Raw genomic sequence first — 13209 nt, forward strand, 5'->3', positions numbered from 1 at the left:
GTAAAGCAAAGCAAAAGAAAGCAAACCCACACCACACTATAAGAATTGTCTAACACTTTGTAAGTCAGTCTACATGCAAATATCTAGCCAAGTAAATATAAACCAAGCAGTAAGTACCTACTTTCTTTCAGATTTGTATTAAAAATAACCATGAAGACATGAGTTTAAACAACGAGTAGTTTATTCAGGATACTTAATGAATCCTTGCACACAGTCATTTCCTAACTTCTTTGGTCTTTTTCCATAAATCCCTCTTCTTCTGAAGGAAGTGTTTTAATTGTCCTCCTTGTAAGAACCAACACAAACAATTAGCCTTCTTCTTAAAAACAAAAGAAAATCAGACTGACTTTGGAAGTGATTCCTTCAACGTCTCACAATCCTCTGGCTCATAATAAGGTTCCAAAATAGGTTTTAGTTTGATTTCTTCTGGAAGTTTTTGTGTTTCCTCTCTCCTGCTTCCATCTCTTAAAAGTGGAACCAAAGTTTTCCAGTTTTTCCCTGAAACTAAAAAGGAAAAAAATGGTTAATTTCTTCTCCACACAAACAGAAATATACAAGTGGTTTGAACAGGAAGCTGATGGAAGAAAGAAGCAGGAAGAAAGGGCTTTGTGGAATTTTTTCCACATTCTGTTTTCCATACTTCAGCTGGCAAGCGCAGCAGATTGTCTTAGAGTTAAACAACTCTCTGCTGGATGCTGGACTTCCAAGGAAGCTTCCTGAAGAAGCCATACTTGTGGCCTCCAATGTAGCTTTTTGGCTATGTGGTTGCCAGCATACACTGTCACAAGCCCTCAGGATTTGCACATATTATCTGCCTTATAAAATCAACAGTCAGAATGCTGAATCCATAGTGCTTTTCTTCCAGAGAATAAAACTGCTATGTGAGTAATAAGCCCACAGAGTCCTCTACATTTTGTTGTTGATTGAAAAAGACATAAACTTAGCTTCCATCATTATACTTAAATGTATAAACAGACTGCCCTCTAACAAACAATCTGTACTGCTTCTATCATTAGAATCTAGGTCCCTGAAACCCTCACCTCTACCAGGCTTAATAGAGTAACTGGGATTTCGTTTGAGGTCCCCAGAGCACCCAGGATCTTCGTTGATTATGCCCAAATTAGTATTCCACGTGGACCAGTTCACTTCATCAACTCTGGGGAAAGAACAACAAAAAGAATATCTATTCTAAGTATTAAGAGAGAACCCCAGTATGAGTTTACATCACCTACTGCCAACTCTCAAGCCAAAGGTCTGACCCAGAAAATAGATTAAACTGACTACTGTAGTATGGCACTTGTTGAAGGAGAGCTCCAAGGGGACAGTTCTTCCCATTATCCATTATCAAATACTTAATGCTGTTTGTCTATAAAAGATTGCTCATTTGACATACAAGCAGGTTACCTAAAGCACCATCTGTAATCATCTTGGCCATCAGGTGTGATCCCCACTAAGACTTGCTTTCCAGATCGGAACGAGCGCCTCAAACAGTTCAAGTAGCTGTTTTCAATATCCAAGATTGTGATGGCTCTCTAACAGGGAAAACAAAGCAGACCACTAAGAACCTGCTGTTTCAGTCACGTAAATCCTGAATTCTGCCTTTAATTAGAAAAATAAATCTTGAACTTTTATTGTTATCACCACCTTAAAGCATGCATCAGACCCATCCATGAAACATCACCTCTGTTAGCATGACATTTAAATTCTCCACAACCTCCATCTTGGATAGCCTCACAGAACCAAGATACCTGGAGTTTCCAGATGCTCTTGCTCTCCTGTGCAATTTTGCTCACAGTTTCTCCCATCAGTGCAATAAGCATATTGAGCAGGAGGATGTACGTAAGGATGACATAGAGAACCAGAAGGATGACAAACACAGACTTGAACCTGTAGTTCTCTGTAAACTCCAGGTCTCCCATCCCAATAGTGAACTTGAAAAGTTCCAAGCAGGTATAATACAGACTGTTATAGGATGTGCGGCCTCGCTTTGTATGGCTGCATCGGGCATATTCAGAGCTATTTGTGTCCTGCCCCTCATTGTCATCTTCAATTAAAGTCACCACAGCTGTAGCAAAAGAAGAATCACATAGAAGATGAAAATATAATTTGAGAACATAAATCTATTGCAAGCAATAAAAGTGAGCATGGAAGTATCAGATAAGACAAAATATTTTCATGGCACTTCGTCCCCAATGAAACTGCTCTATAAAATAGTCCCCATAACTGTCACGTTTCAGTAAGTGCTGTCTCAGGTTTGTCTACGTAGAACAGGATGACTGTTTACCCATTCAGCTTTGTTAAGCAGTCTGAGACCCAGGCATGAAAAGCAGTCACACACATAGCTGTTATTCTGAAAAGACTTTTGTAACAAGATTGATTTGTTCGTTTTTCTTTGAAAACAAAAATTCTAAGTCAACTGAAAAATACCATTTTCTGAGATTCTTTGAGATAACAAAAAAACCCACAAACAACTCCAAGTTTGATATTACCTGTGGAAAATCCCAAGAGGAATACTAGATAGACAAACATGAAGCGACATAAGTCTCTTAGGATCATCTGTAACATAGAAATGGAACATTTTTCTATTGCAAAACCTTGAACATAAACTGTAACAAAAGTTGGTCGAAAATATTCCTTCAGTTCCAGAAGGCAACTGCTGTGAAGTGGCTGCTCATGCATTAAATTGTTGTTCATCCTGCCAAGATGATCAACTTTAATACAGAAAACATTTTCCTCTGTTATTCAAGCAATAATTTACACATGTGTGCAAGATACATGCTTAACAAATAGTTTCGTCTTTGTGAGTATAAATCACATTAAGATAATTGCCTCCTTCTTCCCCTCTTGGACTAGCTGGCTACATCATACAGAGGTTTAGTAGCAGTTACTGCCTCCCACTTAACTGCTCTGTTTGGTAACATGTAAACTATTCTTAAGGAAATTTCCAGCTGGCAGAAAGTCCTGCTATAGTCCTCCTATAACAGCTCTCTACTGTTCTCAGTCAACTTACACCTATGTCTATCCAACTGTAGAGTTACTTCAAAGCATAACAGTAACAGAAGGTATTAAGACTGCTATAAAATGCATGGATGTGGAACAGGTGCTTTTTTCTATGACTTAAAAAGTCTATGTCTTTGCTCAGAAAATAAAAGTTGAGTGTGGTTGTCTGACGGGCTTTCCAATGGCATCACAAAAGCACCTGGTGACTCCACTCCTAGAAACCCAGGCACTGGTGGCAGTTTCCTCTTGTGAGCACTCTGCTGGCCTCACCACCCCCTCACTGTACTGACCTTTGCAATCATGACAGAGTAAATGCCCATCTGCTGGAAGCCACGGGTGTAGTATAGCATGTTAGCCCAGCCCAGAGCCAAGGAGAAGACCATGGAAGCCACATACAGTTCCTGGCCACAGAAGTACAGCACCACAGAGCTCAGGAGGAGCAAAGAGTGAACAAAGCTGAAAGAAAAGTATGTTCTGAATCCAGAGTGCTGAGACAGTCATAGGTAGTATGAACAGAGAAGAAACATGAGATAGAAACATGAGATATACAGCATACTAAATGCACAGAAGCCTTGGCAGACCCTTCCTTTCTTTTCCATTCATTCTTTTCCTTCTCCAGTCCTACAGTTTCCTTTGCAAGCTCTTCAGTTTCCCCACATACAAACTTTCATATACTCTTGCTCTTCATTCTGACTGAAGGGAATAAAAGTCCTTGATGACATTCATTTCTTTAACACATCCTCTCCTTCCACAGACACATGAAATTGCCCATTTTAGCTGCACCTCCTCTAAGAAAACAAAGGGCCCAAATGAAAGTTTCCCTCAGGAATGGGAGGATGTCTGCACAACCAGTGCACATACTGCACTGCAAGTCCAACTTGGAGATCTATTCCTAACTCAGCTGCATGATGCAGTCACTGCATTTCTAAACGCTTAATCTGCTTTACCTCCACATTACTGACACACTTGTTTAAGTACTACAATAGCCACTGGTAAGTATTTTGTAAGGTGTCTACCAATTAGAAGTGGTTTAAGCCAAAGCAACAGATCTCACAGTCACCCGCTTCATGCTGAGATACAATCACAGACACAGGCACTTACAAAAGAACTTCACTGTAACTGTCAACTATCAGTGTCTTCAATGATGGGCGCCTCTGCACAAAATACTGTATCTGAAAGAAAGAAGGAAAAAAACAGAATGAAGACTAACTTTGTATCCAAGGAGAGAGTAAATATCCCAAGTGAATTCATCAGCTAAGCACTGGTTTCTACACCAGGGAGCTGGTACCCATCCAACATCTGGCAAGAACAGTTAAAAGAACACTGTTGCAAGGGAGACACTTTGGTAACATAACATTCCCCTTACATCTTGGGCCTCACCTCTTTTGGTGACTCCAGTCTATTCAGTTATTGGTCTGAGGATCTGTGAATCACTGTATATTCCCCATTGGTTGCCAAGAGGAAGGTGACTGACTTTAAACTAGGACAGCTAAACTTAAATGCAGGTTTGGCTACTTGCAATACTCCATTCTTACATTTTGGCCAACATAACTGTTTAGATGCTCATTGACTTCTTAGGTCTCTCTTTGCACAATAGATAAAACTGTACCTTAGACAAAGGGCTTGTTAGCAACCTGATATCTCCTAACCAGGGCAAAGAAAAAGCTTTGCAGCTCTAGATTAAAACATGGATTATCTTGGCAATGAATTCAAAAGGTGGGTTTGGTTCTCATTTGCACTTACAGCAAAAAAGAAAAGTTTCAAGTATCTTACCCCTCTGAAAAAAAAATACAGTCCTCCCAATACGCTCAGTATCTCTCCAGTCACTCGAAAATATTCCCCAGTGCTGTGACCAAAAGTAAAGGGAGGCTGTGTAAAACAGAACACAGAGATATTCAGCAGAACTAGAGATAGGAAAGACCTGTCCTTGCCAGTAGAAAACAATTACATTTCTGAGATAACAAGCTAAATTTCTGAATGTGCTGCACCAAGGGTGCAAGTCTTGCCTGAAAAGCAAGTGAGATCAAAGTCTCCCTCCCACCTTCAGGAAAGGAAGAAAACTGACATTAGGAGCACACATGCAAATGGGAGGCTGCTCTGGGATATCACACACTGAGAGTGACAACATACATTTTCCCCCTTCTGCACAGGTCTGTAGTAGGCAGCCATGGTCAGGATGCTGATATGAATTGCATATACAAAGAAGTTGAAGTAAAATAAGTGCTTGACAAACCGGTCCCACTTGTCTTGCAGCAGCCTGTTAAGGGGTTCTACCAGCAGCATCTCGTGACGATTCTGAGTGGAAAGATAAAGAGGAGAACCTTGACAGGTTCCGTATGCAGTGGGCTTTAAAAATAGCCAGTGATGCTCAAATTTAGCAAATGCTTCCTCTAATACAAGTTGCTGTTTTACAGAAATGACACAAAAGATGTACTGTGTAGAACACAGAGCTCTTCTCCAGCAGTCCCCAGTCTGCAAATAAACATCAAGGAAGTACATACTTACTGGTGTTTCACTACTGTAGGCAATAATTTCAAGCACTGAATTTTTCTCACATGTGTCTATGCAGGACAGGTCATAAAGAGATGAGTGGACAGGTCCATAAGCCCATTCAGTGAACTTCCTTGACAAGTGTCTGCACTCAGGATCTTTGATCTCTCGTCTGAGGATGTAAGCGAAAATCTAATTGAAAAGAACAACACAACCAGCATTTCAGTGCTGACAGTTCTAGTTCCTCAGTATCTTCATAACAGATGAATACTTTTATTTAGATTAACACAGTTTAACTATGCTGAAGTTAATTCACTGGACTGGACTGAAAGAGATTGAAGTCTGAATAAAAAAAAAATAATTTTCTCACTGTATGCTGGTGGATGGAAAATGCAGATGTAGAATAAAGTTCATTTCATTACTTTCTACTACATACAATTTGCAATTATCCATGTTTCAAACCTACCAGAGAAATACAGAGATATTTGTTATACATCTGAGTATACAGTCATGATGAATGGAGACTGTCAGATGGTGAGTTCCATCCATCAATCAAAAGTACAGACCTCTTGTTCAGAAGATAGCAGAAACCCACTTTCTGTTTCCACCTGGGCTGTGTTATATACTGCTAGTATGTATGTAGTGCCACCTGGGCAGATGCATGCATGCACACACACTTCTCAAAGGCATTAAGCACTGTGCAGTTTTGCATGTTGGACTGCAATATTAATTCCTCTTAATAGAAAGGACTTAGCAATAAGCAGTGATAAAATCTATCCTGCGTAAATGTTCCACTTGTACTCTGTATCACATAACACGGTAAAGGATAGCTGGACACATTTGCTCACCTACCCCTATCTTCCCTGTTTTGGCTGCCAGTGTTAATGGAGTCAGCCCTTTTTTGTTGGTGAGTTCTTCCAACTTCAGGATAGGATTTATTTTGGCACCAAGGATCAATATGTTATTGTACATCTTGGTAACAAACTTGGTATTATCCTTAGTGTTATCTGCAATCTCCACCAGAGTATGCAGGACCATATTGCCCATGGAGTCCTCAGCAGCAATATCAGCAGCCTGGTAGGGGTTCTCAAGGAGGAATTTCACAATGCAGAGCTGATTGGTGCAGGCAGCCAGAGACAGGGGCAGCTCTCCTATGGGTAAGAAATGAGTGGTCAGAATGCCTAGTACACATGCATAAACAGAAAAGAGACCACGTTATTTTCAGCTTTCACCATGAGAAGAGGTGGATGTCTCTGTTTAACTCTTGGGATTCAAACAGCTATCACATTTTCTTCAGCTTAACTGCACTAGAGAAACATGGCTGCTCACAAAAACACAAAATAAAGAGTGGTGGAAGGTTACAATCTCTCAAAAAAGAAGTGCTCAAAAATAAAAGGATGGAGACAGCAAGCTGGCAATGAACATCATCAGCTACTATGTTTATTTATGAACTCATCTTTGGGAAGTAAATACCTGGAATAAGTCATGCATCAAACCATTTATGACTTTTAAGCCTCCAGTCTCACATAAACAGGATTATTTAACATCTTTCAGTTGGGATAATGCTAGGATAACTCATTCAATCAAGCTCATAATGTGCTTAATCCTACCAAAATAAAAACCAGGTTTCCCTTTGATTTTCCTGAAGAACTCCCCACATGCTCTTGCATGAACATCTGCTCCATTCTGGACCAAGAGTTTAACCAGGTACATGTTCCTTCTCTCAATGGCAATGTGGAGTGCAGTCTGGCCTACCAGAGACAGAAAGAAATCTTCAACTTTTAACACAAACGGAGAGCAGCACAATTTATTCAGCTTCACATTAGATGGTGGAACTGAGAGCTCTGTAGACTTACAAAACTGTAGAATTAAACAAAAAAAGATGGCACAAACAGCAAATGGAAGCCCCTGGAACTTGCTGTTAAATCACTCTGTCACAAAGGGTGGAATATTGCACCTGTCTAACAAGACAGATCTAGCATGAATGCACTGGTTGTTAATCACACACTGCAACTTTGGGCACTTCCTCCTCAAGCATAACACCTCACACAGAAGACTGAGAGCCCTGCCTAGTCCTATTTCCAGTCTTATCAGCAAGAGTATTCACTATTTCAACTGTATTCTCTGTTTTCTTACCCTTGTAGTAGTTGTCAGTATATTCTGCATTCACAAACTCTTTCAGAGTTCCCGTTTTCTTTGCAATATCCAGCAGCAAGGGAATGGTATCATTTTTCCCATCATGTAGATTCAGCATGGCTTTCAGTAAGCAGGTTTTCCCAGTTTCTGGTTCTATAATGAACAAAATTACAGCTACACAGAAATGTCTAGGAACTCATCATCTACTCCCAAGCATGTAAGAATTAATGTGGTTCTTTTGAAAAGACAAGAAAATCCAGCCAAAGTTCCACAGAAAACATCAATTTTCTGCATTCTCCTGTGCCTTTCAATCAATGGACTGCCTAATCAGTAGGAACTACAGGCTATCAGAGGACCCTCTACAGCTGGTTTACATTTAACAATGCTGTTTTGTGCAGGAAGTTTTTATTCCCCCCACCCTGTTACCAGTCTCAGGAGTAGTCTTGGAAGAGGACAAGGGCATCTTTAGGTATGTGACATTATGTGATACCTTTGAATTCATCATCTGTGAGATGCTTCAAGGTCCTATTAAGATAGAGCAGCAGATCATCCAGGTCCTTTGTGTTGCCTTGGGCTACAGCATCAAAGATCCTTCTGCGGTCATAAAATTTGAAAGCTTTTTCAGAGCAGCCTGTGATGGAATCTGTTGACAGGAGCCTAACAGGGTAAATTTTAGTTACTGAAACCAGGCATTTAGCAGGCTTTTTATAAACTACCACACAACTGTTTTTCATTTGCTTGTGCAAAATAGCAAGTACAATGATGAGCACAGATGGATCTCCAAAATGTACAAGATCAATAACATCTGATAGCAACTGTTCTGATAAAATTAGGAGTTTGCTGCTGAAATGTTGAAAGCAAGACTTCACGTTGCATTGAAGTACAGCAGTCTAACTGCAGGTGTGGGATCCAGGCAGTACCAGGTTCTTATTCTGAGCAATGTCCATTTACTGAGCAGTTTCAAGCGTGCGAACTAAATCTTATCATTAAGATTCATGGGCTGGAATTTTAGAGATGTGAAGTGATGAGAGCTAGTATCAATTTCAAGCAAAATACTCCTTACTTTAGGCACCAAAAATAGCAAAACTGAGAAGACAGGCACGCAAATGTGCAGACAATAAATACTGCTCTAAGTAGCACAGCCTACGACTGCCAAAATGTACTCATTTCAACCACATTTTAAAAGGCAAACTTACTTGTGAAGTTTCCCCCTCTCCATATTGGCATGAAATTTGATGACAGAAGGTGCCATCAGGTGATCCATCTGGTAAAAGGAATCCATTGGAGCCATGTCTTTGTCACTATCCCCCATCACAAATCGTCCACGTCTCGCAAAGATATTGCTTCTGGATGGCTGCACCTTGCTGCTGAATGTACCCTGCAGGTTGTCAGGTGCTTCCAGTGCAGAGTCTTCCCCATCCGTGTGTTCATCTGTCACTTCAGATTCTTCTATGTCAGAACTGCCAAATTTCTTCATCTTCTCAAGAATGGAAGACATGATGAACATGCAGCCTGCAACAAACCACACAAACACCTCAGGTCAGCATTTTAGAGTGCCACAAGTCCCTTTTTGCCTAGGATTGGGCTCCAGAAACAGCCAGGAATTAATTGATTTGTCTCATCTCAGAAATGAAACAGGACACATATTCACTATGCTTAGAGTTCAGGCAGTTTAGTAGGTTGTCAATCCCTATGCTGTTTTGTTTTTTTTTACTGTCTCCACTGCCCCATTCATTTCAGAATAGAGAAAGCAAACCAGAGTGTACCTGAGCTTGCCAGCCACCTCACTGCAAACTCAGTCACTTCTGCTTAAAATCCAATGTCTGTCAAGGCCTGAACTTCAGACCACAAATAATCTCTGCATTTATGTTGTGCTTTCTAACTGATTTGTGCCACAATATATTTTCAGGAGTACGTCAAACCTGTGATAGAAGCCTGATATCTTGTGCTGTAATCATATCTTAATGATCTTGAGCAGAGAGGGCTTCCTGTTTTTGGAAGGGTATCACTTAGTGGCTTTACCAGGGTTACAGCAGTGCTAGATGAAAACTGGGGCTTGTAGCTCTTGTGAGATTGGTGTCGCCTCAAACACAAGACTAGGAAGTAGAAAAGTTTACCGCAGATAAAAGATGACTGTAAGACCACAGGTCTGATCTTGTCTGATTTACAACCACAAAGAGCTTGACACAAGTTAACAAATATGCCATACTAAAGGTAGAATAGGGATTTTGTCTTTCTTATCAAACTGCTTTGACCAATGAAATATTAGTGTTCACATCACTGAATGTGAAATATTCTGGAAATCCAGTGGAGACAGGAATACATCATACCAGAGCTACTACATAGCTGGCTTTAAGAGGGAACTGGATAGCTTTAGAATCAAATTCTACAATTCTAGATTGCTACAGAATCTTACAGCTACGAACATCAGCGTTACAAAATCTTCAAAAGGCTTTCAATTATACACCAATACCAGTCATCAACAATTATCTCTGTACATTCAGTTTGAATTCAACATAAATAAGCTTCAAGGCTGTTTCTCTTCATAAAAATCTTCTGAGGGATCATCTGCAAACCTACAACATACAGTAAAGCTGCACTGTAACTCATGCATGGCATGAGATAATATTTACACTAAGAATCACTTACTTTCTCCTTTCCAAGCAGGATGGGAAAGAGACTTGTCAGGCATTTGCACTTCCTACCATTTTCTATAACATATGTGGAAATAAAACATCAATTTGCACATTTAGGGTAACTGGAAGCAAAACAGCAAAGTACAGATGAAACACTAAAGACTGCAATTCAAATTGCTGAGTCTTCTGGGCTCACCTTTCAAGTTTTCTGTGTCCCTGTGTCCAATCACCCTGAAAGAATAACCGTTTTTTGTTAACTGTTCTGTAAGTAAGAAGTTCTCTATAGAAAAACATTCTCCCTTGGAACATGATACCAGAAGTACAGAAGAACAAGCACAGTAAGTAAAAAGTTACAAACATACTTTTATAAAAAAAAAGGAAAAAAATAAGGTAGGAATACAGACATGTATGATTTTTAACTTTAGTCTCACTTAAATCAACGTGAATCAAGCCAAAAGCATCAGGGAGATGGCTATGCAAAATGGAATCATGTAATTTACACAGAATATCTATAATATTAGAATAAGCAGAACAGCCTTAATCTTGTCTTCCTGCCAATTTACTCAAACCTGTCTCAGTTACTGCATGTGCTTCTATTTCTAATGCCCACTGTCAGTATCTCTGATAATGCAGACAAAGCTGCATTTCCTTTTCAGTTTGAATTTGGAAAAAAAAAAAAAACAACATTCAAATTCTATAGAAATATTCTTGAAAGAAATATACATCTCCTGGAAAAACACGTAACCCACCTAACTCTTGAAGCCCAGGTAATTAAAGCTTGATCCGATAAACAAGGAAACACTTTTTTACAATGTCTAACTGAATCACAACTTAAGATAAATAATAGAGTGCTTACAAATAACTAGCAAGCATACTATTCAAATACATGTACAGAACTTACAAATGTTGCAAAAAAATCCTGTCTTCTGCAAAACAGTCTCAGTAAACTCCCTCTGTTCTACAGGAATTTGGTGCCAGAGATTCCTCCTCCTAGGTGCCTGGGCTGCAAAGACTTCAGAGTTTGCTTCTCCACTCCATTTGTCTATGTTCGTTCTATCGTTCAATCGTTCTATGTGCAGATGATTTTATTTTTTTTTAGAATCAAGGGAAGTTCAGTAGAAGAGGGAATAGAGTAATAAAACCATTAAGAACAGTTCTGGAACCAGAAGCATCAGTAGCTTCTATTCCCAGGAGTTCAGCAAAGCTCTTTACAAGAATCACAGCAAGTTGCTGTTGTTTTTCCCCCACTAATTGCATTTAGTAATGGATACTCTTCTACAGATTTCCTCTTCGTAAATACACTCAAGCTTGCAAAAAGCCCAAACCATCAAACAGCAATTGTTCCTGCAGCTCACAGCTTCATTTCACTTCACAAAACTTTGTAAAATATGCCCCAGCTTTTCTCTGAGATTATTCATCTTTCTGAGCCCTCTTGAGTGGCTGCAGCAAAGCCCTATAGAGTATTTCACATACAAGCTGATTCTGAAGAGAGTGGAGGGAGAACCCAACTGAAAGTCCTACAGACATTCTATCATTCCACATTCCTATTATGCTTTAATTAAATAACACATATGGAACAGTAAGCTTTCAAATAGTGTTGTCATCAGGAAAACAACAGCAATAGCAACAGAACAATTGAATAAAAAATGGATCTAATACCCTTAAAAATGAAGAACTGTGTCAAATATTGCTAAATGTACCATTCATATAAGATCTTTCCATCAGACCAGCCTAGAGAGTTTTTCCAGAAGGTTAAGTCAATAGGCTGTAGCTGTCAGGCCAGAAAAAACCTCCAGTTCCAGCTCTGGAGCTATGGAGCTAGATAATTAAATTATTGAATGAAATTACAGAGCATAAGAGATCTTTCTAGTCCTACCATCTATCCATATATAAAAGAATAACATATTTGTCTACTCAACAGCAAACTAATTACACTACTTAAAATACCCTGTGGAATCACATACAAATAAAATATAATGCCTGTGCATTAATACATAAATACAGATTACCAATAAACCAAGTTCTTGGCTGGTCGTCCTGGAACTTTGCTGAGCTAAGCATCTGCTTCAGCATTATGATTAACTCCTTCGTTATTTTCAGTGCAGGGCTTAGTAAGAAAACTACAAGGAGGTCTCCCTTACTCAGTCTCTAGCTTCTTGCTTTGGCTAAGCGTTCCTTCTCTCCTCCCACTTCCAGCATCAACTCTTCTCAGTCTTGCCCTGTTCTGATGTGTGCACTTTGGGAGCTCTCTGGCATTTTCTGAGCACTGATGTCGCCCCCATCAGCCTACTTGATTTCTGTTTCCTGTGAAGATGTTACTTCTTTCTTACCAGCAGCCACTCCATTACTTTCTGCAATAGTTGTCAGTGACATATTCTACCTCCACAGGGACCTTCTTGTAGGTCTTTTCCAACCTTGGTGTTTCTGTGATTCTGCTCATCAGAATGTGCCAAAGCTGATCAAAAGCAGGAGAAACAAACAAGAAGGAATTTATTCCCTTTTCTTGGGTGTGCATCCCACAGCTTTGGTGGCTTGGTGCCACCAAGCTTCTTAAATAAGATTGAGATCCTCCTCTGTTGTCATGCTGTATGTATACTATGAAAGACCTTGAGAATAAAAAGTCTCTAATGAAAGCATCATGTTAAGTTGCTGCTTGTTTCTCCCAGTCCTCCCAAACACACTTCCTACCAGAAAACAAGCCTTGCATGAAGTATCATTTTATGGAGAAAGTTAAGGGCTCTTTCCTAGTGACTCAGTCAAATTTAACGTGATGACTACTTATTTCACAAGCAGGAATTACAGAACAAGGAAATGGAGGACCCTGTGCACACACAAACAGACATTAAATGCAAGCTGTTTTTTTTCAATGTAATGAGTGAGATGGCAGGCTGAACGCAACTCCAGAGAAAGCAAGGAAGTAAAAGGAAACACTGAACAGCCGAGAACA

The 13209-nt window shown here is 39.7% G+C and overlaps 1 protein-coding gene across 1 annotated transcript; it reads right to left on the reverse strand.

The window, feature by feature from the left end:
- Nucleotides 1-330: 330 nt before the first annotated feature.
- Nucleotides 331-13130, reverse strand: TRPV1 (transient receptor potential cation channel subfamily V member 1). Its single transcript, XM_048967222.1, has 16 exons — nt 10459-13130; nt 8823-9138; nt 8117-8283; nt 7627-7779; nt 7101-7241; nt 6343-6641; nt 5506-5682; nt 5131-5295; nt 4774-4869; nt 4102-4172; nt 3291-3456; nt 2490-2556; nt 1749-2065; nt 1405-1532; nt 1041-1156; nt 331-504 (listed from the first exon to the last, which is right to left on the reverse strand). The coding sequence occupies exons 2-16, from the start codon at nt 9131-9133 to the stop codon at nt 338-340; spliced, it is 2541 nt and encodes an 846-aa protein (XP_048823179.1). The 5' UTR covers nt 9134-9138; nt 10459-13130; the 3' UTR covers nt 331-337.
- Between the last annotated feature and the right edge of the window lie 79 nt (nt 13131-13209).

This window comes from Lagopus muta, chromosome 20, assembly GCF_023343835.1.
Source record: "Lagopus muta isolate bLagMut1 chromosome 20, bLagMut1 primary, whole genome shotgun sequence".
NCBI lineage: Eukaryota > Metazoa > Chordata > Aves > Galliformes > Phasianidae > Lagopus > Lagopus muta.